The sequence below is a fragment of the Schistocerca cancellata genome, chromosome 10 (assembly GCF_023864275.1).
Source record: "Schistocerca cancellata isolate TAMUIC-IGC-003103 chromosome 10, iqSchCanc2.1, whole genome shotgun sequence".
Lineage (NCBI taxonomy): Eukaryota > Metazoa > Arthropoda > Insecta > Orthoptera > Acrididae > Schistocerca > Schistocerca cancellata.
In genome coordinates, this window is record NC_064635.1 from 153,862,414 (window position 1) to 153,888,920 (window position 26,507).

Genomic DNA, 26,507 nt, shown 5'->3' on the forward strand with positions numbered 1-26,507 from the left:
TTGTGTATCAATTTATCTTTCATATTAGCACGTTAAATATTGTCTCATGAGCAACATATTAATTTTGTTATTCGTGTGTCCCGTAACATACAAGAAAAACGGTATGTGCATTTTTGGCAAAAGTTGACGGAAATATGACCTATTACTAAAATTTGTTGAAATATGATTTTATATGCACAGTCAAAATACATTTTTTGACACTAAAATGCCTAGGTTTGTGTATAAATTGTTCTAAAATTTGCCCTATAGTTCAGAAAAAAATATCACTTGTCATTAAAATACGGGCCCTACTAATCTTATGCTCATGATCCTAATATGAGCAATAATAGGAGTTGTAGCATATTTCTAGAGTCCTCATTTAAAGGCAGTTCTTGAAACTTTGTTAATAGACTTTCTCAGGACAGTTTACGTCCATATCCAAGAGTCTTCCAGTTCAGTTTCTTCAGTATCTCTCTTACACTATCCATCGGATTAAACAAACCTGTTACCATTTGTGCTGCCCTTCTCTGTACACATTCTGTACACCCTGTTAATCCTATTTGGTACAGGTCCCACACACTTGAGCAATATTCTAGAACTGGTCGCACAATTGAGTGATACTAAATTTTTCTGGGGCAAAAAGTGGGCAATATGAAATTTTTGTCATGTGATCTCAAGAACAACTTACAGAGGCCCCTTCAATGAACTGTGGCTACTAACTGCTGCTTCCCAATATAATTATTTATTAATGAAATTTGTGATGAATAAATCTCTTTTTGAAACAAACAGCTTGCCTCATGAATCAGTACTAGAAATAAGAATAATTTTTATACATAATTAAAGCCATTTTATAGGGTCAAGAAAGGTGTCCATGATTCAGGACACACATTTTCAGCAAGTTTGCCAGTAGCCATAAAAATAATGACAAATTAATTTACATTTATGAGGAGCCTAAACGATCTATGTGTGACCAACTCTTCTACTACAATAATGTGTTTCATGGTAGAACTGACTGATGTCTATATTATTAATAATATCAAATGATGTGAATGTTATATAAGATCTGAATTACTGAGGAGAGCACCATTCTCCGTTCTAGCCAGAGTGCAGGATTCTCCAGAAAGAAAGGAAAATCATGGAGTACAAGACCCTGGACTGACTGACCTACACTGAAACTAAGAGAAAATTTGTACACCTGCATCCTGTGCGTATGATATCATCTTACACCGCCACCAGTTTGGCAACCCAAGTAACCTCTCAGAGCTGGAAGACTACACTTGCCCCCTTGATGGTGGGGGGGCATTTCCCTCCCTCTTCTTCCTGCACCACCTACTTCGGTAGCAACACTGTCCCCCCTCCGCCCCCCCTTCCCCAACCATCGGGCACAATCCTCCCCACTTCTAAGCCAGAGAAGCGTAAGTCTTCTTCGCCTTCTCTCGTTAGGAAGGGGTCCCTTGGGTCACTCCCTTCCCATGTTTCTGCTATTGGGAAACATGACACCCACCAGTGGCTGAAGAGCCCAAAAGCAGCTGGTTGTAGGGCTTCACACTCATCCTCAGTCCTGGAGGCTGAGCCAGTGAAGTCCTCCCAGCCAGGGAAACCCAAGGAGCAGCGAGAGAAATCCAGAAAGAAAACCCTTAAGACCAAGGAAATTGTGGTGGCATCCACGTCACCGTTACCTACAAGCTCTGCGTCTGAGGATGGGGTGGAGATTTTGGCATCCACTGAGGACCTATATATCGCCAGACCCTCAGACGAAATGGATATAGACTGCTCAGGCAAAACGTCGGTCGCAGCAGGGGACTCTGAGGCATAAACTGCCTCATTGAATGTTCCACGCCTTCCCAGTCTCATAATGATGTCATCCTCCAGTGGAATTGTGGCGGTTTTATGCACCATCTGGCTGAGTTACAACAACTGTTAAGCTTTACACCTACTATCTGCATTACCCTCCAGGAAACCTGGTTCTGGCAATGCAGACCCCTGCCCTCTGTCGCTATAAGGGATATGAACTGTAGTGACTATAATCACATTTTCGTTATTTTATTTGAATAGCCGGCCGGTGTGGCCGAGCGGTTCTAGGCGCTTCAGTCTGGAACCGCGTGACCGCTACGGTCGCAGAATCCTGTCTCGGGCATGGATGTGTGTGATGTCCTTAGGTTAGTTAGGTTTAAGTAGTTCTAAGTTCTAGGGGACTGATGACCTCAGATGTTAAGTCCCATAGTGCTCAGAGCCATTTGAAGTGATTAAACGTAAATTAAATGTAATGCTCATTTGCAACACTCAAAATAAGATAATAATCGAAGCAGACGAAATGAATTAAATTTTGTACTGCGGCTGAGACTCGAACCCGGGTCTTCTTGCTAGCTACGCGGAAGTGCTAACCATTACACTACCTCAGTACAATGGTCAACACTGCTGCATGAACTACCTACGCTGAGCGCGTTCCCCAACACAAACTTCAATTTATTTTTTGTCAATACTGCCAATGCTCTCCGTTACAGGCAAGCACTGGACGTAATGGGACGTCCTTGTACCATTAATGATCTCATAGATCTTATAATTAAATGTTTTCCTGAGACATTTAAGCCTCTTTTTATTATCTACGATAATGATCGAAGCAGACAAAATGAATTAATATTTGTGCTCTGGCCGGGACTCGAACCCAGGTCTTCTTGCTTGCTAGGCGAGCACGTCCCATCACGCCCAATGCTGGGGTGCTTGCCTATATTGGAGAGCCCTGGCAGTAGTGACAATATGTAAGGGAAAAATGAATTCAAATTTGTGTTGGGGACGGCGCTCAGCTTAGGTAGTTTGAGCAGCAATGTTGACCATCGTACTGTGGTGGTGTAATGGTTAGCATTTCTGCCTAGCAATCATAAACACTTGTTTATTATTATATGTAAGCTTGTTATTGAATAGCTTTATAATATCTATAAATGGTTCCATTAAAGAGAAAAATTCTTTATTAGATTTTTTATTTTTATTAATAATTATATATATACCACACACAGATGCAGGTTCTTTAATAAATATCATTGATGCTTTGGTTTAATCTTATAATTTTTTGAGTGTATATAAATTAAGTTAGTTCTGCTACAGTTGTTTGTGAAAATAGTAATTAGTGATGATGAAGATTGTGCAGTAAAATATTTATTTGATTTTGGTTATTTGAATAATCCATTAACAAGCGAAATAATTCAAATCAGTGATGATTTAGTGAAAGAACAATTAATATTATTTTAAATAACACACAATCTTGAGATAACTGGTGAATTAAGTAAAGAATTTTTAAATTTTATGGACAGTCCGAGATGTGGTGTACAAGAATCATTTGGGAGCTATAGAACTAGTATGTATAAATGGAATAAGGAAAATATAAAAATGGAATTATAAGTGAGCAAAGAAAAAATGTTACAAATAACATAGGCAGCATTTCATTTATGGCAAAATGTATTAATATTAAATTTGCTCTTAATTTTAATCATCCTGATATAGTAATTACAAGTAAAAGACAATTATACAAGGTGTGACAATAAAGTAATTAGGCTGATTTTCTTTCCAAGATGTGGCAACCCTGCAGGCTTGCATAGACACAATATCTTCAACCTTGGTCCATAAACTGCTTCTAGTCCAAGTGGCACTTCAGTGCAATTGCTCAGTCATGAGTTGTGCTGTAATAAGTTAACATGTGTTTGTGTCTCTTGTCACAGAAATGGAACTGCATAATACTGTGCAACAGTATGCCATTTCTTTTTGCATTAAATTGGGTGAAAACGCGACGACAACTTACGGTAAGCTTCAGAAGGCTTTTGGAGAGGAGGTTCTGCCAAGAGCTCAAGTTTTTCGTTGGCTTAAAATGTTTAGTGAAGGTAGAATGAATGTTGAACGTGAAGATCACAGTGGAGGACCATCAACCTCACGAACGGATGTGAACTTGGCCAGGGTGCGTGAACTCGTATGATCTGATTGAACATTATCCGTGAAAATGATTGCAGAAGAACTGAACATCAATAGAGAAACGATTCATCTAATAATAACCGAAGATCTTGGTATGAGAAAGATTTGTGCAAAAATGGTCCCAAAAAATCTCACACCATTACGGCGAGAAACACTGAAAAATGTGGCAGCTGATCTGTTATAGCAAACGGAAATCAATCTAGAATTCCAGAATGAGATTTTCACTCTGCAGCGGAGTGTGCGCTGATATGAAACTTCCTGGCAGATTAAAACTGTGTGCCCGACCGAGACTTGAACTCGGGACCTTTGCCTTTCGCGGGCAAGTGCTCTACCAACTGTGCTACCGAAGCACGACTCACGGCCGGTACTCACAGCTTTACTTCTGCCAGTACCTCGTCTCCTACCTTCCAAACTTTACATCCCCCAGGCTGTGGCTAAGCCATGTCTCCGCAATATCCTTTCTTTCAGGAGTGCTAGTTCTGCAAGGTTCGCAGGAGAGCTTCTGTAAAGTTTGGAAGGTAGGAGACGAGGTACTGGCAGAAGTAAAGCTGTGAGTACCGGCCATGAGTCGTGCTTCGGTAGCTCAATTGGTAGAGCACTTGCCCGCGAAAGGCAAAGGTCCCGAGTTCAAGTCTTGGTCGGGCACACAGTTTTAATCTGCCAGGAAGTTTCAATCTAGAATTGTTGAGCTATGTTATTAAAGAGTGGGTGCCTCCTGGACAAACAGTTAACCAAAATTACTAGAAAGAAATTTTAGAAAGACTTCATAAAAGAGTTCTTTGTGTCCGTGCCAACATTGCTGATAATTGGATTCTGCAGCACGACAATGCGCCATCCCATACTGCTCTGTCAGTACAGCAATTTTTAATCTCAAAACAAATTTCAGTACTACTACAGCCACCTTATTCACCAGATATCGCTCCGTGACACTTTTTTCTATTTCCAAGAGTCAAAACGGCAGTCAAGGGACACCATTTTCGAACAACACAAGATGTCCAAACAGCTGTGACAAGGGTCTCGGAGGATATTACAGAAGATGAGTTCCAGAAATGTTACCATCAATGGCAGAAGCACTGGAAAAATTGTGTGCAATCAGAAGGTAACTACTTTGAAGGAGACAACATTAAACTTGACTAAAACGGTAAGCAATATTTTTTTTCACATCAGTCTCATTACTTTATTGTTTCACCTCGCATACACATGAGATATCTGGTCATCAATGTTCAAAGGAACTAGATAGAAAAGGAACTCTGTTAATTCATGCATTTTTTCCAGTTATGAATAATGATCTTATAGAAATGCACATGGATAAAAATAATATTTGGTACATGGAAATATGTAAAAAAACTCAAAAATATCAGACAATTTTATTTCAAGTTTCAGTTCAAGAAATTGATCACTCATTAGGTTTATATGATTCACATGTTTATGAATCAATAATGTGTCCATTATACATGGTGAGTCACTAACTATTTCCACCTAGAATAATTCCAAAAGTATGATAGTAGCTGAAAAGTTTGTGGGACCAATGTTGCATGGCACAACAGGGCCCATAATATGATAGTTTTTTGTTGCTTAGAGGGGGTTGCATCAGAGATATGAAGGTCAACTTCGTTTTTTTAAATGGGATCCTATTTTCTGATAGGAGCTATCAAGGCAAACCTAATGATGTGTAACAGTAAGGTCTTTGAAGGTCAACAAAGGTCACAAAGGTGGCATGAACGACCATTTACAGAAGGTGTTTGAAGTGATGACCATGGTATCAGTGCAGTGCTGTAATCTTCCTATCATGGATTGAGTGGTATTCCTTATCACTTCGGCACTTATCGAAGCACATGCTCTGACAATTCTCTCTCGTATATCGTGGAAATAGTAAATATTCACCGAATATGGTGAATCCATCTAACATGCCATTGACATGTAAACACCATTCAACAGTTTCGCAACACAACACTATTAGGAATGGCGAGACTAGTATCCTCGAATCAGGCGAATGTGAATTATGTATTCTTTTGAAGACCAACTCGATATGATCTCATTTACGGAGAATGCTAACTAAATTCAGTGAGAGCTAGAGACTTATACACTGAAAGATATCCTCAACATACTCAGCTTACATGTTGTACATTTAAGTATGTGTATGACAAATAGAGAACTAGATCCCTAACGCATCAGAAACATGCCCGGCAAAGGAAAGTTACTAACGACAAAATGGATATTAGAACTCTTGCCACTCTGGTTCTAGCTCCTTGTGTTAGTTCACATCAAATCACAAGGGAATCTGCCATGAGCCAGAATAGTGTTGTTCGTGTCCTGCATTGCCTTAAATGTCATCCTTACCATATCAGTCTCCACCAAGGATTAATTGGCACGGATTGTGTGCATCATATTGAAGTCTGCCAACTTGGTCAACTTCAGATTCAGAAGGATGACACATTTATTAATTTTATTTTATTTACTGGCAAGACTACATTCGCGAACCATGGAAATGTTATTTTGCGTACCATTCATTATTGGGCAACTGAAAATCCATATTGGCTGCAGCAAGTTGCACACCAAAATCCATGGACAGTGAATGTATGGTATGGGATTCTGGAGGACAGAATTATAGGCCCCTATTTCATTGAAGGAAATTTTAATGGTAGGAGCTACACCACATTCCTGCAAGAAACATTAGGTCTGTTATTGAAAGAAATACCTTCTGGAACAAGGAACAGGATGCGGTATCAACACAATGGGTAATTAGCACATTTTTCGCTGATGGCAAGAAATGAGTTGCAGAGAAAATTCCCAAATCATTGGATTGGACATGGAGAAGATATATTGTGGCTGGCTCATTCATCAAATTTGATGGCTTTGGATTTTTTCTTGTGGGGATTCATCAAAGATGTTGTTTATAAAGACATTCCAACTACACCTGAAGAAGTGCCAAAGAGATAAGAATTATCAATCAGTCCATGATAAGAAGAAAAATTAGATAACACATCAAGCTGTTTAGTTAACAAAACACTAAAAGTACAAATGCCAAAGGAAGGGTCCTATAATCTTTTTAAAAATTATCAACAAACATAAAAGGTTCACTTGATATTTATGCTGATTTTGAATGTTTGTTATTAAAGATGGAAAATTGTCAGGGCAATCCAGAAAATTCATGTACAATGAAATATCAAAAACATGATGCAAGTGGTTCTGTTTTTACATTAAATATATAAATGGGCATTACAAACAACAGCATTTTTAAAGAGGGCCAAATTGTCATAAGAAATTTACTGATTGTATTAAAAAAAGTTTAGAAAATTGAAAGAATTTATTCTGAAATTGAAGAAATGATACCATTAACTTCTGAAAAACAATCAAGATATTCATGTTCAAAAAAGAGCACATTTTGTGATGTCATTATTCACAGAAAAAGGAAAAGGCTCATCTTCAGGATCATTTAAATTTATAAATCAATTATCTCATAATTGTAATTTGTAGCTGAAACATCGAAATTATTTATGTAATTTATTAGGATTCGATTTGCATCTGATTGTGAAAGAACTTTTTTATCTAAAAAATGAGATAGATCTAATACCAATTAATGAACACAGATTTTAGTTTTGATAAGACTACAAAAAGCTTGAAAATGAGGTTTACTGTTAAACTTAAATTTATGAATTTGTCACTTAAAAATCTTTCAAAAAATTTGGAAAACATCAAATGAAAAATGTTAAAAAGTTTTTCTCAGAAGTGTCAATCTAGTGATCAGAAAAGGTCTTTATCAATATGATTACATTGATTCTTGGAAGAAATTTGAAGAGACACAATTACAGCAAAAGAAGAATTTTATAGTAAACTGAATGCCAGTGAAACAATTGATGAAGATTATAGACATGCAAAAAAGTTTGGACAAAATTTAGTATAAAAATTTTGTTGAATATCATGATCTATATCTTAAAACTGATACATTGTGATTGACTAATGTATGGTTTGAAAATTGTAGAAAAACGTGTATTACAGCTTATGATTTAGCTCCATCTTGGTGTTTTGCAGCACCAAGTTTATCTTGAGATGCAATGTTGAAAACAACTAAAGAAACACTTTATTTACTACATGATTATGATATGATTGTAATGGTTGAAAAGGGTATAAGAGGAGAAGTATCAAAGTGTTGTAAAAGATACGTTAAAGCAAACAGTAAATATATTAACAATTTTGAAAGTAAAAGATATCAAATTATTCAACATATTTAGATGTGAATAATTTATATGGTTGTGCTAAGAGTCAATATTTACTATATAGTGGATTTCAGTTGGATGAACCAAATAATTCTGATTGTATAAAAAAACTGAAATATCAGATACTCTTAAAATTGGATATATTTTTGAAATCTATTAACAATATCCAAATGGATAACATGATTTAAATAAAGATTTACCATTATCTTCTGAAAATAAAATTGTACCAGGACTAAAGTAAGAAAAGAGTTGATTACTCTGAATTACAAACATAATCATGTAGTACACAATAGAAATATTAAACAGCATCAAAAATGAAAGATGATTGCAGTGGAAAAATAATGGAAGAATTTTGTGGTTTGAGAGCAAAAATATATGCTTATAAAGTTGATTATAAAATAGAGAAAAAAGTCCAAAGGAGTTACGAAATTAATTGTCAAAAATAGAATAAGCTCAGAAGACTATAAAGATCGTTTGTTTACCAATAGAGAACAGTATTGGAAAATTTATATATCAAAAAGTGAAAATCATGAAGTCTATACAGTTGAAATAAACAAGAAAGTGAAGAGATTTCATGATGACAAAATATATGTTTTGGAAACTAAAATAGATTCATGACCATATAGATGTTACAAATTATAAAAAAAATTTCTATACAAATGGAGATTAACCAAGAAGCTCAAAAAAAACTAAGTGAGTTAGAGATTTATTTATTTATTTATTTTATCCATCTTTCAGCACTAACGTGCAATCGATGTCGTCAGAAGAGTTACAGCTATTTGTACATTGTGTTTTACATACCAAAATATTACATAGTAAAAATATAGCTTACAACAGCCTCAACACCTAGATCCATACATAACAGTAAGCCATAATTTATCAGCATTAACATGCAATCAATATTGTCAGAAGTATTATAGCTATTTGTACATTATGTTTCATATAGCAAAAATATTACATGGAAAAAAAAAGATAGCGTTGTACCCTATTAGCTTATAGCTAGGTACCTCTACATCCATAACTATACATAACAGTACAAGCCTTAGTTTATCAATAAATTAGGTCATCTTTACAACTATTCTGAAATTCTTCTACACTGTAGAAAGTATTTTTCTTCATCCACACTTTGGTTTTAGTTTTGAAAATATCCATTGGAACCAATTGAGCCTGTACGGGTAAAGTGTTGAATAATTTTATGCCTATGTATTCATAGCTAGATTGGGTTTTCTTAAGCCTGGTTGTGGGTATATCAATCATATTTGTTTGTCAAGTATTGTGTTGATGAACTGATTTCCTTATAGTGTAGTGGTTTAAGTTTTCTTTTATGTTTAATAGGCAACAATATATGTAAAGAGATGGGACTGTGAGAATTTTTAAGTCTCTAAAATAAGGTCTACATGAGGTCTTGTTGTCAGTGATTCCGTACAAACGTCTAATTGCTTTCTTCTGCCAAGTGAAAATTTTTTTGGCTCCTGGAGAGTTACCCCATAAAAGAATGCCATATTGTAGATGTCAATGAAAGAAGGCATAGTATGACTGAAGCAATAAATCTTGTGTAACACATGTGTGTAGTTTGGCTAGTAGGTAAATAACTCGTGATAGCTTTCGACATACATAATCTGTATGTGTGTCCCAAGTTAATTTTGAGTCAATGTGTATTCCTAGTAGTTTAACAGATGATAACTCCATGTTACTGTTTGATAAACTGAAGATTATCTTGACAGTCTTTCCATGGTTCATAGATAAGTCATTAGCTTTAAACCAGATATTAGATATTTTGAGACACTCTTCACTTTCCTCCTTCAATATGTTTATATCCTTTCCAGAATTAGCTAATGTTGTGTCATCAGCATAGAGGATAGATTTACAGGGTAAGTTGTTCGGAAAGTCATTTACAAACAATATAAATAGTAGAGGGCCAAGCACTGAGCCCTGAGGAACACCTCGTTTTATACTTAAAGTCTGTGACTGTTGGTCATTATGCTTTACTATTTGTTTTCTATTGCTGAGGTATGATTCAATTAGTGAGAGTTCCAAGTGTTTGATTCCATAGCAACACAGTTTATCTAATAATAATTTGTGGTTAACTGAGTCGAAAGCCTTACTCAAGTCAATTAGAATGGCTTCAGCAGATAATTCTGACTCAAATGCACTTAGTACAAAAGAGATAAGGTTTTCAACTGCTTTGACTGTTGATAAGTTTGACCTGAATCCATACTGAGAATCATTTAATATATTATTGTCTGATAGGTGTATGCATATTTGCTGCATTATGCAATGTTCTATTATTTTTGAGAGAATAGGCACAAGTGAAATTGGTCTATAATTATTGATACAGGACTTGTCACCCTTTTTGTATAATGGTATGACAACTGTTTTTTTGAGACATTCTGGAAAGTGTCCACTCGAGAGCATCCAGTTTATCAGTATGCAAAGAGGGTATGTTATGAGATCTACAACTTTTTTTTAATTACATAGTTTGACAGACCATACACATCTTCAGATCTAGAGTATCCTAATTTAGAGGTTGCTTTAATTATATCAGTTACTTGTACTTCTCTCCATTTAAAAGCTGACACTATGTTTGTAATGTTTTGTTGAAAATTTCTGCCAGATATGGGGTGAGAAATAGGTGTATGTGTTGAATTGGAATTCTGGTTGCTGTGGGTTGGAAGGCTGAGATTGGCAGAGTTGACAAAAAAGTGATTGAAATCATCAGCAGTGACGTTAGCAGCATTTGTGTTGTCTTTGTAGTTTATATCCATACCTAGCTCTGCTTTTATTACTTTCCATGCAGCGTTACATTTATTGTGTGATTTTTTAATGAAATCACCATTTGCCTTACACTTGGCTAATTTAATTTCAGATCTATATTTTCTTTTCAGGTTTTTGTAAGTTTCTTTATCTACTGCTCCCTTTTTGACCTTATCGTGACAAGTAATTACCAATAGTCTCAGTTTTTGTAATTGGGGTGAAAACCACTTCTGTAAAGTTGAGTGGCTAGGTTTCCTAACTTTTTTGTTTTTTTGTTTTTTAACCAGTGGACAGCATGTGTGGAAGATTTCAGAAATGATTTTGAGGAATGTGCTGAAGGCTTCATCAACATTTCTGGAGGAATGTATAGCAGTATTCCAATCTATAGACTTAAGTTCTTCTCTATACTTGCTAATATTTGTATCTGTAGATAGTCTGACACACTGAGTTTGTTCCTCGTCTTCTTTTGGTTTTTTAGTAATTAGTTTCACCCATATACCTCTATGGTCTGACAGGTAATCGACATTAAATAAGCCTAGCTCAAAATCACATTTGTATACATTTGTTATTAGATTGTCAAGACAGGAGGAGTGCCTTGTAGGACTTTCATTAGCACAAAAGAGATTATAGGATCTTAACATGTTTACTAAATTAACATTTCTGGCTGTCATTTTCCTAATGTCTATGTTTAGATCCCCAAAGATTAAAATTTTGTATTTAGTATATTTTTGTACACTGATCACAAGTTTTTCTAAACGTTCTATAAATTGTTCTACATTACTTTCAGGAGTGTGATATAAAGACACAGTTATGAGCCGTATACTAGGTATAATAAAAGCAGCTGCTTCAAAAACACCTTTAATGCATAGGTCACTAACTTCAAGAACAGAAAACTTTAGGTCTAGATCATTGCTAATATATATGGATGAACCCCCATAGGATTCACTGGGTCTGCAGAAGTATGTAGCTAATCTGAAGCCTGATGGTACATACAGTTTTATATCCTCTTCCTTTAACCAATGTTCGTTTATACATAAAATCATTCTTTTGTTACTTTTTAATAGTATACCAAGCTCATCAGCTTTATTTTTCAGAGACCTGACATTTAAGTGCAGAAATAAGATACAGTTACTGTCACAGGAGGGGAGGAGTACAGTATTATGGGGCAATGGAGAACATTTAATTGTTTTTTCAGCCCTGGAATCTATGTTAGGTGGCGGTTGGACTTCCTTGGGATAAACCATAAAAAATCTTCATTTCTCTTTGGTAATTTTTTGGGTCTGTTTGAAACACGGTTGGAAGTTTGTTTCACTTTACTGTCCACAAGTTTTATAGGAACATGTTTTCCCAAATCATTTGGTATCACTTCATCATGAGACAAAGATGATACTTTACTTACTGTGACTGGTCTATTCTTTTCTGCTACTCTTGAAGGTGATGGAGGAGGAGCTGGTAATGTTTCTGCTGTTGGTGAAGTTGGTTTAGTTGCTGCTGGTGGAGGAGTTGTTTCTGCTATTACTGGTAAAGGAGTTGGTTCTGCTACTGCTGGTGTGGGAGATGGTGCTGCTGCTATAGGAACTGGTTCTACTGCTGGAGGAGTTGCTTCTGCTGTTGCTGATGGTGTTTCTTCTGCTATTGCTGGTGAAGTAGTTTGTGCTGCTACTGCTGGTGAGGGAGATGGTGTTACTGCTGTAGGAGCTGGTTCTAATGCTGGGGGAGTTACTTCTGCTGCTGCTGAATGTGGTTCTTCTGACGCTGCTGTTGATTCTACTTCTGTTAGTATTGCTTCTTTAGGTACTTCTGCTGCATTTTCTGCTACTGTATCTGATTCTGCATTAGTCACTCCTAGAGATACTTTCTGTGATGCTGATACAGGTACCACTGATGATGTTGTTGGTAAGTATTGCAGTCTCTGAATAATTTCCATTAACTGTATCTTCCATTACTTCTTGGTAAAACAACAGTATAATAATGTCTGGAAGATGGCCTTGGAAGCCAAAAACCGGTTAACAAAATGAAAGTAATACTGTAGAACAAAAGCAAACTAGCACTCTTCATCTATTAGAGATAAATATTTTATATAATATTACTGGATGTGCATATATAAATACTAAATATGGAGAAAAAATTTTTTTAGAACTTAATAGTGAGTTTAAGGTTATTTTATCAGATAAATATTGTAACATAATTACTAATTGGAATTTTTAATTAATTTAAAACCAACAGATGAAACTGAAATATAAAGGAATGAAATAACTTAAAAATAGAAATAATGAATTTCATGATCTGGAATTCGTATTGTGAAAATTTGGACTTTTTGATAATGATTTTTTTATTTACATTTTTACGTTCACCATAATCCATTTATGTAGATCCATTTATGTAGATTATCCATTTATGTAGATCAACGTTTTTCATGCAATCAACGTACAATATGACGGGTTAGCTATTTCATCTATCCATATACTTTTACATTTGTATCAGCAGTGTAATGCAAATACATATATCTACTACCAACCTATCTTATGATAATTGTGCCTACTATTTATATTTACCTATCTATGTCTGTTAGTCTTCACTGACGTATGTTGTATCTAGAGTGAAACATGATACATCCGATGAGATCAGATGACTTATTGAGCAGTTGGATGCTGTCGAGAAGAGGTGAGTTCCAGAAGGGGCACACAATATTGAAGAAGACATAGACAGCTCATATGTTGAGGATGAAGAAGAAATATATGAAATGGAGACTGATAATTGTGGTGAGGATTTCTTTTTTTACATCGGAAAAGACAAGGAAACTATTTGGTGCAGCAAACTCCCAGTGAAAGCTGCTTCAAGAGTACCAGTGAAGAATATCATCAAAAATTTTCCCAGTCCAAAGTGGATTAGCAGGGATACTCTGAAACCCATTGATGCATTTCTCAAATTTTTAGGCCTTGACGTTATTGATACAGCTGTAGACTGTACCAATGCTTTTATTGCGAACATAAGGGATGAAGTAAAATACTCCAGAGGTCAGGACTGTAAGGACGCTACATGGGATGAGATTATAGGTATTTTGGGTCTTTTATTCCTAGTTCGAGTGAAGCATGGGAATCATGCGAACTGTAGAGAGCAATGGAAAGATGATGGAACAGGTATCATGAATACAAGGGCAACATGCAGTTACAAGCACTTCCTGTTCTTGCTTCAATCAATGAGATTTGATATCTGTGTCCAAGAGTGTAGAGAGAAAAGACTGACAGGCTCCAGCCGTCCACAATATTTATGACAGGTTTTTGGCCATCTGCAGAAATAATTACAGTCATGGTGAATTCATAACAATTGATGAGATGCTGCTCGCCTTTAGAGGTAGATTTGGTTTTGTCCAATATATGCCTAGCAAACTGGCTAAATATGGACTGAAATATTATGTAATATGTGACAGTAAAACATGTTATACATCAAATTTCGAGGTATGCTGTGGAAAGCAGAGGCCAGTCCCAAGGGATGTATCAAATAAACCCTACGATGTAGTTCAAAGACTCTCTCTCAAGATATTCAACATTCCAACAGGAACATTACAATGGACAGCTACTACACTAGTGTGCCATTAGCTGATATCCTTCTTGAGAAAGGACTGTCATTGGTACCCTAAAAGCCAATAAAAGAGAAATCCCACCTGAATTTATTTCAAAACCATGGGAAATTGGTTCATGTCTTTATGGTTTCAGTATGATAAAACACTTGTTTCCATCCAGACCAAGCAAAGGAAATGTGTACTCCTTCTATCGACTATGCATGACCACAGAGTTACCAATGAAATGACGGGTAAACCACTGATCGACACCAATTATAATTCCACCAAGGGAGGTGTTGATATAGTCAATAAAACGTGTGTTGCTTACTCAACTACACGCCGAACAAGGAGATGGCCTTTGAGGATTTTTTCAGTTTTTTGGACCTGGCTGGCATAAATTCGTAAGTGGTGTTTCTCCAAAATAAACCTGAATCCACGATACACTGTTGCGGCAACTTTCTCAGTGAATTAGTGCTCAAACTTTTCGAGGCTCATTTGGAAATAAGGGCTCAGAAGTGCACATTTGCAAAAGATATCTGACTGTTTCCTGTAAAATACCATGAGCCACCTCAACCAATTGCAGCCCCAGATGCTGCAAAAAGAAATGGACCTTGTCATCTATGTGGAGGAAAAAAGTGCAATCATGCAACTATCAAATGTAATGATTGTAAACAATCTGTTTCGAAGAAACACTCACGACATATTGCAATCTATAAAGATTGTTTTCTACTTATCTCGAATTTCAAGAGAGAACCTTACGAACCTACAAATTATGTTCAGACCGGTAGTGGTCTTTTCAGTTACTGTACTCTTGCTTAACGGTGGTTATTCTGATAATGTTCTCAGTGTAAACAGCGGCCTACTATTTTGCCTGTCAAATTCTGGCTATATTTTATTATAGGTTTGACTTGTAATCTTATGAAATTGGCTGTGTTCAAAAGATGTACGTTCTTTCTTTCAAAAGGTTAGGTTACCACCGATAACGAAATATATTTTTGCTTTAGTTACTTGCGTTTGATATTTTATAGTTTATTGAGGAATGATTTCTAGTTTACATTGAAAAAATATATTATATTGAAAGACTGTAACCTGGTCATGAACCAAACACGAGGGTAAGTCAATTACTATCTGCAATTTAGCTATAATTTTGTTTATTTTGGTAGTACTGCTGTTTTACGTTGATGGTGCATGCTTTGTTTATTTTTTGTTATATCTTTGCAATTTTCAAGCTGCTAGATTAGTTTCATTACCGCTACCGTGCTGTTAATCATGGCTGCTCCACTGTCTATTTGTACCAAAGAAGAGCAACATTCAGTGATCCGTTTGTTGTGGTCAGAAGTCGTATCAGGCCGAAATTAATCGAAGACTTTGTGTACAGTACGGGAACAGTGTTTTGCTACAATGGAGTGTCTATGAATGGATTGAAAAATTCCGAAATGGTCGCGCTAGTGTTACACACGATGAGGGAACCAGACGACCTTTACCGCCATAAATGAAGAAACCATTGAGCATTCATGTGAAATGATTCTCTTAGACAGATGATTAACTATTCATGAAGTGGCACATCGTCTGCAAATTAGTCACGGTTCTGCCTATAAAATCATCCACAACAGACTTGGGTTTCATAAAGTTTGTGTAAGATGGGTCCCAAAACAACTCACACAGTTGCATAAAAAAAAAACATGCTCGGACATCTGCAAAAAAAAAAAAAAAATGGATTGTTATAGTAATGAAGGGAACAACTTCTTAGACACGATCATTACTGGTGACAAAACATAGATCCATCATTACAAGCCAGAGAGTAAACGGCAGAGTTTGGAATGGAAACATCCAAATTCGCCATGCAAGCAAAAGTTCAAGACCCAACCGTCCGCAGGAAAACGGATGCTTACGGTTTTTTGGGATGGACAAGGTCCAGTACTGGAACATTACGGGGAAAGGGGCACAACAATAAACAGTGTACGTTACAGTGAGATGCTTACAGCCAGGCTAAAGCCTGTAATTCGAAGCAAACGCCGAGGATTGAAGTAAAAAGGTGTTGTGTTGTTGCACGACAATGCTCGTCTGCATACTGCTGCCCACACTGCTGAAACGCTCCAGAAACTCAAATTTGAAGTACTGGATCATCCTCCATATAGTCTCGATATTGCCCCTTCTGACAATCACTTGTTCGGTCCACTCAAACAGGCATTAATGGGCAGTCGATTTGTCTCGTACGAAGCAGTGAAAGAAGCGGTGAATTACCGGCTTGCAGCTCAACCGAGAACGTTCTTTTATGAGGGCATCAGGAAGCTTGTACAATGATGGACCAAGTGCGCTGAAACGCAAGGAGAATATGTCGAAAAATGATGTTCTTGTAAGTTTCCTATTTGATTAGAATAAAATTTTATAACTACTTTGCGGATAATAATAGACTTAACCTCGTATATAATTCAGATCGATATCACAATTTGTTTCTAATGATTTTACCTATCTTACATCTGAAACAGGGCTGCGGCATGAACGGAAAAGCTGATTTTCTGGAGGCAGCAGTCAGTGCTGAACGTGCCCGCGAGTTTCACACGCGCACTCACCCAGATGTTAAAAGACATCTGCAAGATTGGCAGTTATTTACTATCTGCAGCAATTTTAGTTTTCGCTTATGCTGAATCAACACTTTCCTTACTTTGGCTACACTGTTTATTCCCTGTTGCGTTACTGAAATATGTTATCAGGCATAGGTAAATTAAATGAGCACTTTAGACCCTAAGTCCGCATAGATCTTAGCTCTATATAATTTCACTGCAGACATTGCGGTTTTTTGTCCTGAAACCGTTCAGTTTTATACTAGCTGGTTATAAGAGATATCAGGTGTCAAATTTCTGTAGAAATATGTTTAATACATATCCCTTGTTTATGATTATGTTGTATAATATTATTATTGCCAATGGATTTATGTCTTTCAGTGTTAAAATTATCTAACATGGTTTTCAATTGTTATTTGTTAAGTGGAAAAGTAAATCAATTATCCAAACTAGTTGGATTTAAGAACAGAAACATTACACCTCCGCCTCATGCTGATATATTGACCCTTTAACACTAAAGAGTACATGTCTGCTAAATTTGAGATTTTGACTTATATACATTGCTGATTTACATTTTTGTGTTCTTTGTTATAGCGAACTGTGTTACTGTTATAGTACAGAATGAGATGCAAGCTCCACTTTAATGAAGGTTTTTTAAAAAATCTACTTTGAGATGGCACATGTTGACTGACAGTACAAATGAGGCATATTTGCTGACTTCCTTAACACACAGATTTCCACCGAATGTCCCCAAATCGCTTTACAGGCATGGCTGGGTTACATTTGTTAATGTCTTGAGTATTTTGTTCAAACAAAGAGTGAGACAGAACTGCCAGTTGTACTTCCCTTCAAGTGTGTAAAAATCAGTACAGCTAACAGTCACATATAAAAGTAAATTAGCCTAGCTTCCAGAACTAATAATTGCTTCTCTGTGGAGGAAAGAGTCATAGTCTGGGGAAAGGATGAAATGGAAGAGCAGATCATTTGGCCTCCAAGACAAAACGACATGAGGAAACAAATTCAAAACCACCTACTCATTACTATTTACATAATATATTCTTCAACTATTCATTGTAGATAGGATTATTGTTACAAATAACGAAGGCCAAATTTATAGAAAGGAATAAGACTCCCTTGCTGTTCACCGATGTGGCTCCTTTGGACGGCATACAGAAAATAGTTAATGGTATCACACTTTTATTCTCTCACTGTAGAAATTAAAAAAAGACTTGCCACAATTTTTTTCTCTGCCTCAAACTAGACAGAAGCAATGGCGATAAGTTCTCTTTCAAAATAATGTGAGAGCATTCTTAATCACAACAAATGTGGGGAAAACAAATCACATTAACAAACTGTCAAAGTAGAGATGATCGTGTAAGGCAACATGCCTAGATTATCCTTCCTACTACAGGCAGAAGTCATGAATGAGGTGTATTGGTTCAAAACTGAACATTGTAGTGATGTACAACAACAATAAAACAAAATGTAGAATTCTAATGTATATTTTGAAACAGATGTCTAGCAATTTCTTCATTGCCAGTTCAATTTATGGCTCTTTAGAGTGAATAGATGTGGTTGTCATAAACATGCTGCATTTAAGTTCTTGCAGTGTGCTAGAAGCATATGAAGCAAGTCAGTTATGATAATATTTTCAGAAGAGAGATCTGGCTCAAAAGAACTGCAATAAAGACAAACTAGTGCCTTGTTTCTTTTAAAGTTAATAATTAAATCTACAAGCTTCATTGAACACTCCTATATGATGCTGTGGCCAATATGTCATCTGATTATTGCCCAAATTGTATGTGTTTAACTTGTCCGCAGCCAGTCAAGACAATACTTCAGACTTATGAAGTGAAATGAAATGGCCACGGCAAGGGCGTACACTGAAATCGGGTATGTTGAAGACTACATGACGGTGCTGCCAGACATTAGACAAGTGAGGTGATATCAAACTATGGAAAATCTAGGATGGAAGAATATTATGAAAAGGAAAGTTGCTACTCACCTTATAGCCAAAATGATTAGCCACAGATAAGCATAACAAAAAGACTGTCACAATGGAAGCCTTTGCCCAACAAGGCCTTTATCAAAAATAACACCCCCCCCCCCCACACACACACACAGAACACACACAAACTCAAACTCAACTCACACACACCACTGCAACGTCTGGCAGCTGTAGACACATTGCAGCTGCTTTCAGTGTATGATGGGAGTGGCAACTGGGTGGGGGGTAAGGAGGAGGCTGGGGCACAGAGGACAATACATAGTAGGGTAGGGGTGGGGTACAGTGAAAGGCTGCTGGGGAGCAAGCAAGGATGGGGTGGAGAGAGGGTAGCGCAGCTAGGTGCAGTCAGGAGGTTAGAAGGAGGGCAGGGGAGAGGTGGAGGTGGGGGATAGCGGAAAAGGAGAGAAGTAAAACCACTGGATTCATTGGTGGAATGAGGGCTGTGTAGTGCTGGAATGAGAACAAGAATGGGGCTGAATGGGTGAGAAAAATAACTAAAAAAGATCAAGACCAGGAAGGTTACAAGAACGTTGGTTACATTGCAGGGAGAGTTCCCATCTGCGCAGTTCAGAAAAGCTGGTGTTGGTGGGAAGGATTCATATGGCACAGGCTGTGAAGCAGTCATTGAAATGAAAATGTGTTGCGCAGCGTGCTCAGCAACCGGCTGGTCCACTTCTTTCTTGGCCACAGTTTGTCGGTGACCGTTCACGTTGACAGACAGGTTGTTGGTTGTCATGCCCACATAGATGCAGCACAGTGGTTGCAGCTTAACTTGTAGATCATATGACTGGTTTAACAGGTAGCCCTGCTTGTGATTGGATAGGTGACGTTTGTGACCGGTGGTGGTGATGGTGATGGGAGGATGTACGGGACATGTCTTGCATCTAGGTCTGTTACAGGGATATGAGCCATGAGGTAAGGCATTGGGAGCAGGGTTTGTGTAGGGATGGACGAGTATACTGTATAGGTTCAGTGGACAGCGGAATACCACTGTGAGAAGGATAGTGGCTAGGACATTTCTCATTTCAGGGGATGATGGGTAGTGAAAATGCTGGCAGAGAATGTAATTCAGTTGCTCCAGTCCTGGGCGATACTGAGCTAAGAGGGGATTCCTGCTCTGTGGCTAATGATGAGTCTTTGGGGGGCTGTGGGAGACTGGAAAGATAATGCATGGGAGATTTGTTTTTGTACAAGTTTGGGAGGATAATTACAGTCTGTGAAAGTCTCAGTGAGACCCTCAGTATATTTCAAGAGGGATTGCTTGTCACTGCACATGCGATGACCATGGATGTCTAGGCTGTATGGAACGGATGGCAGCTGTCAAAGTGGAGGTATTGCATGTGGTTAGTAGGTCTGATATGGACAGAGATACTGATGTAGCCAACTTTGAGGTGGAGGTCAACATCTATAAAGGTGGTTTGTTGGGTTGAGTAGGACCAGGTGAAGCAAATGGGAGAGATGATGTTGAGGTTCTGGAGGAACGTGGATAGGGTATCTTCACCCTCAATCCAGATCGCAAAGATGTCATCACTGAATTTGAACCAGGTGAGGGGTTTAGGGTGTTTAGAAAGGATTCCTCTAAGATGATACCATCCTATGCCATCCTGTTCATGGGCCATGAGAGTGCCCATAGCCATACCTTGGATTTATTTGTAGGTAAGGCCTTCAAAGAAGAAGTAATTGTGGGTGAGGATGTAGTTGGTCATGGCGACTAGGAAGGAAGTTGTTGGTTTGGAATCCATCGGGCTGTGGAAACATTTTTTCGCCACCATCCCTACCAATCAGACTCAACCAAAGGCAAATGTTGAGCCCTGCCTTACTCAGTTCACTCCTCCATCCAACTGTGATCCACCCCCACTGCCCCCAAATTATCCTGTGTTAACTCTCCAGAATTTCTTAACCTCCAACCTTGCCTCACCATCATTCTCCAGATCAATCAACATGCAAACTAACTTTACATCCACAGAAAGAACCACAGTCCACCATCTAACAACTGATTGCAACCTTATGATCCTACCTGCAGACAAGCGCTCCACCACTGTTGTTTTGAAGTACAAGGATTACCTGGCATAAGGACTCTGGCAGCTGTCGCATACATCCACCTACAAGCCTTGCCACAGTGACCCTATTCCAGATATCCAGCAGAATCTCCAATCACTCCTCAAATCCTTAGGCCCATCCCAGAACCTCTCCCTAGAATCCATCTCTCTGTTCATCCCTATCACTCCCCGCAGTACTACCTTCTACGTGCTTTCTAAAGTCCATAAACCCAACCACCCAGGATACCGCATTGTGTTCTGTTACCACTGAGAGAATCTCTGCCTTCAGCCTATTTCCTGGCACCTATCTTCCTACATAAAAGATACCATCCATTTCCTCCACTGACTCTCCACAGTTCCTGTCCCTTTACCACACACTGCCCTACTCGTCACTTTTGATGTCACCTCCCTTTACACTAACATCTCTTATACCCATGGCCTTACCACTGTTGAACACTACCTTTCCCAATGCCCAACAGATTCCAAACCAACAACCTCCTTCCTATTCACCATGACCAAGTGTATCCTCACCCACAGTTACTTCTCCTTTGAAGGCTTACATACAAACAAATCCAGGATATGGCTATGGGCACCCACATGGCACCATTTTATGCCAACCTATTCATGGGCCTCTAGAGGAATCCTTCCTAAACACCCACAATTCTAAACCCCTCATCTCAGATTCATTTTGCGACCTGGATCAAGGATGATGATGATGGGTTTGTGGGGCGCTCAACTGCGTGGTCATCAGCGCCCATACTAGGTCTCAGTTTTTACACAGTCCCTCATCATTCATGACAGTGGCTAGTTTTTGGACTATGTAAAATTGATGATGATGATGATGATGAGGAGGAGGAGGAGGAGGAGGAGGAGGAGGAGGAATAGGACAACACAAACAACCAGTCCCCAACCAGAGAAAATCCCAACCCTGCTGCGAATCGAACTTGGGACCCCATGATCCAGAGGCAGCAACGCTAACCACTAAACCACTAGCTGCAGACTACATCGAGGATGAGGACACCCTGTCCACATTCCTCCAGAACCTCAAAAACTTCTCCCCCATTTGCTTCACCTGGTACTACTCAATCCAAGAAGCTACCTTCCTAGATGTTGGCCTCTACCTCAAAGATGGCTCCATCAGTTTCTCTGTCAATATCAAATCTACTAACCACATGCAATAACTCAACTTCGACACCTGCCACCAGTTCCATACCAAGAAGTCGCTTCCATACAGTCTAGTCATCCAAGGTTGTCGCATCTGCAGTGACAAGCAATCCCTCTCGAAATACACCGAGGGTCTCACTGAGGCCTTCACTGACTTTAATTATCCTAACAACCTAGTACAAAAACAAATCTCCAATGCCTTATCATTCCAGTTTCCCAAAGTCTCACCGCCTGGCCAGAGAGGAACATTCCCCTCACAACTTGGTACCACACAGGACTGAAGCAACTGAATTACGTTCTCCACCTGTGTTTTGACTATGTCTCATTGTGGCCCAAAATGAGAAATGTCCTACCCACTATCCTTCTCACAGTGCCCTGAGTCGTTACCAACAAACTGTGCCCAAGAAACAAGTGGACCGCCCTGTTGCTGAGCATGCTGCCCAGCACGACGTCCTTCATTTCAATGACTGCCTTGCAGCCTGTGCCATATGGATCCTTCCCACCGACACCAGCTTTTCTGAACTGTGCAGGTGGGAACTCTCCCTGCAATATATCCTACGTTCCTGTAACATTTCTGGCCTAAACCTTTGTTTGTCATTGTTCTCACTCATCCAGCCCTTCCCTGTTCCCATTCCAGGACTACACAAACCCTCACTCCACGAATGCACCCAGTCATTTTACTTCTCTTCTTTCCTGCTACCCCCCCCCCCCCTCCCCGCCCTCCGTCTAACCTACTGATTGCGCCCAGCCGCCTTACCCTCTCTCCTTGTGTGCTCCCAAGCAGCACTTCACTGTTCCACACTCCTGCCATGCTATCCCTCGCTCTCCCCACCCCAGCCTCCTCCTTACCCCCACACAGTTGTTACTGCTATAATTGTAATTGTAGTTGTAATTTTATTTCTCCTGTAGATCATACATTGTGTGCAGAGAAGCACATGATGATACAGGCCAAGTCAAAAATGGAGAAGAGATGAAACATGATTTAAATGATTATGACAATGATCTTATAATGATAGAAGTGTTCATATAATGTGTGTGTAATGCCAAGAAACAGGAAAGTGTATAGGTGGATATTTTGCAAAAAAATTCAGAATTGCACAATATTTCTAAATAAGTCCACATTATTAAGGGAAAGAAACATACAAGCAAATAACATGGAAATTCAAAACTAACATATACCTTTTAAAATCCATTACTAAAGTAAAACAGTAAAGGTGACAAACTGCTGCATTAAGGCATTCGGGTTTACATACAAAGTACAGAACACAGACAGAACAAATTTTTATGTTTCAAGATATTCATGTATACTATAACTACACTTTTGCAATAAATATTTATGGACAGCAGTTTTAAATTTTGAAGTGTGTTTTATTGTTTTAATGTTATTAGGTAGCTCGTTGTCAGTGGCGTAGCGTGAGGGGAGGCTTTGAGACTTAGTCTCCCCTGTATTCGTACTTAAAAAGATGCCGTATTAATTCATAACAAAAATATAAACAACTTTCTACCAAGAGCACTAAATGTGCGAAGCCCGTCGGTTTTGTATCCCGCGCCGCCGCACCCTGAATATTGGTGTATCTGCCTGCTTGAGACTCAACTGCTCTGTCTCTGCCTCCCTTCCCTTACCTGGCTGTGTGCGCCTGACCGTTAGTGGCATTCCCGGCTCCCCTCTTACACGAAGGCCGGTGCGCTGCACTTGCTAGCAGGTATCGAGACTAGTCTCTGCCGCTTCTATGGTGGCTTTTAACACGGAAGTGAACAGTCGGGCAGTTTGTGTTCGTAGTCATTCTTGGGTGATTTTAGTGCATATTTTAGTTGTGTCGCCAACATGAGTGAGCCAGGAACTGTACACCTTATAGAATTTTTGTTAAAGACGCCTTGTTGTACATTAACGTACGAAAAAAAGTGCGAATTGAAGGACAAACGACCTGCTCCTATACTCAGTGTAGTTTTAAGTGAAGCCAAACAAAAACGCACTTTTCAGACAGCCTGGTACGAAAAGTATGCTTGGCTGACTGTGAATTCAGTTAATAACAGGTTATATTGTTATATAAGTCTTCTGTTTGGTGGTGAAAAGGAATGATGCAATGAGGGTATTTGTACAACAAATAACTTTGACAGGAAAGCACAAAAACATCAGACATTAAAACGTCATCACCTGCAGAACAAAGAATCATTTCAGTTATTGGGCAAAAGTAGAATTGAGCACGCCCTTTCTGAAGCCGCTGGTCTGAAAGCAATAAAATACACTCCTGGAAATAGAAATAAGAACACTGTGAATTCATTGTCCCAGGAAGGGGAAACTTTATTGACACATTCCTGGGGTCAGATACATCACATGATCACACTGACAGAACCACAGGCACATAGACACAGGCAACAGAGCATGCACAATGTCGGCACTAGTACAGTGTATATCCACCTTTCGCAGCAATGCAGGCTGCTATTCTCCCATGGAGACGATCGTAGAGATGCTGGATGTAGTCCTGTGGAACGGCTTGCCATGCCATTTCCACCTGGCGCCTCAGTTGGACCAGCGTTCGTGCTGGACGTGCAGACCGCGTGAGACGACGCTTCATCCAGTCCCAAACATGCTCAATGGGGGACAGATCCGGAGATCTTGCTGGACAGGATAGTTGACTTACACCTCCTAGAGCACGTTGGGTGGCACGGGATACATGCGGACGTGCATTGTCCTGTTGGAACAGCAAGTTCCCTTGCCGGTCTAGGAATGGTAGAACGATGGGTTCGATGACGGTTTGGATGTACCGTGCACTATTCAGTGTCCCCTCGACGATCACCAGTGGTGTATGGCCAGTGTAGGAGATCGCTCCCCACACCATGATGCCGGGTGTTGGCCCTGTGTGCCTCGGTCGTATGCAGTCCTGATTGTGGCGCTCACCTGCACGGCGCCAAACACGCATACGACCATCATTGGCACCAAGGCAGAAGCGACTCTCATCGCTGAAGACGACACGTCTCCATTCGTCCCTCCATTCACGCCTGTCGCGACACCACTGGAGGCGGGCTGCACGATGTTGGGGCGTGAGCGGAAGACGGCCTAACGGTGTGCGGGACCGTAGCCCAGCTTCATGGAGACGGTTGCGAATGGTCCACGCCGATACCCCAGGAGCGCAGTGTCCCTAATTTGCTGGGAAGTGGCGGTGCGGTCCCCTACGGCACTGCGTAGGATCCTACGGTCTTGGCGTGCATCCGTGCGTCGCTGCGGTCCGGTCCCAGGTCGACGGGCACGTGCACCTTCCGCCGACCACTGGCGACAACATCGATGTACTGTGGAGACCTCACGCCCCACGTGTTGAGCAATTTGGCGGTACGTCCACCCGGCCTCCCGCATGTCCACTATACGCCCTCGCTCAAAGTCCGTCAACTGCACATACGGTTCACGTCCACGCTGTCGCGGCATGCTACCAGTGTTAAAGACTGCGATGGAGCTCCGTATGCCACGGCAAACTGGCTGACACTGACGGCGGCGGTGCACAAATGCTGCGCAGCTAGCGCCATTCGACGGCCAACACCGCGGTTCCTGGTGTGTCCGCTGTGCCGTGCATGTGATCATTGCTTGTACAGCCCTCTCGCAGTGTCCGGAGCAAGTATGGTGGGTCTGACACACCGGTGTCAATGTGTTCTTTTTTCCATTTCCAGGAGTGTACAACGCCCAAGTTGCATACAGCAGGAGAGTATTGGCGCGTCTTATTCAGGCAATTGTATTTCTTTGTAAACAAGAACTAGCCTTTCGTGGCCATCGAGGAGACGAATCCTCCAGCAACAAAGGTAACTATCTGGAATTGAGGATTAACTGCTCTCCTTGAGCTAGTAAATCCGACATCATCCTCAACCTTTAAAGGAGCGTCTCCAGGTATACAGAATGATGTAATAGAAATGATAACTCTGCAGTTCTGAATTTCAGATTTTATTTTCTCATTAACTGCCAATTTCATTTCGATTCAGGCTGATGAAACATTAGACGTATCATGTAAGATTCAGATGAGTATAATATTCAGGTACTGTATTGCAGACAAAATTGAGGAAATATTCGTTGGATTTTACGATGTTTCTGGAGATAAAACTGCTGAAGGTTTGTCAAACATTGTTCATGCAGTACTGAAAGAATGGAATGTGGAAGGAAAAGTGGTTAGTCAACTATATCATGGCGCTTCAGTAATGGCGGGCAGAGAAAGAGGACTACGGTACAATTGGTGAAGCAGTTCTGTCCCTATGCGCTGATTGTTCATTGTTACGCAC

At 39.4% G+C, this 26,507-nt stretch overlaps 1 protein-coding gene across 1 annotated transcript; it reads right to left on the reverse strand.

The window, feature by feature from the left end:
* Window positions 1-12,114: 12,114 nt before the first annotated feature.
* Window positions 12,115-12,837, reverse strand: LOC126106207 (calphotin-like). Its single transcript, XM_049912439.1, has one exon. It carries the CDS (start codon window positions 12,835-12,837, stop codon window positions 12,115-12,117), a length of 723 nt encoding a protein of 240 aa, XP_049768396.1.
* Between the last annotated feature and the right edge of the window lie 13,670 nt (window positions 12,838-26,507).

What these genes read in the sequence shown, in the direction of transcription:
- LOC126106207 (XM_049912439.1), bottom strand. Translation starts at nt 12,837, where the DNA reads ATGGAAATTATTCAGAGACTGCAATACTTACCAACAACATCATCAGTG.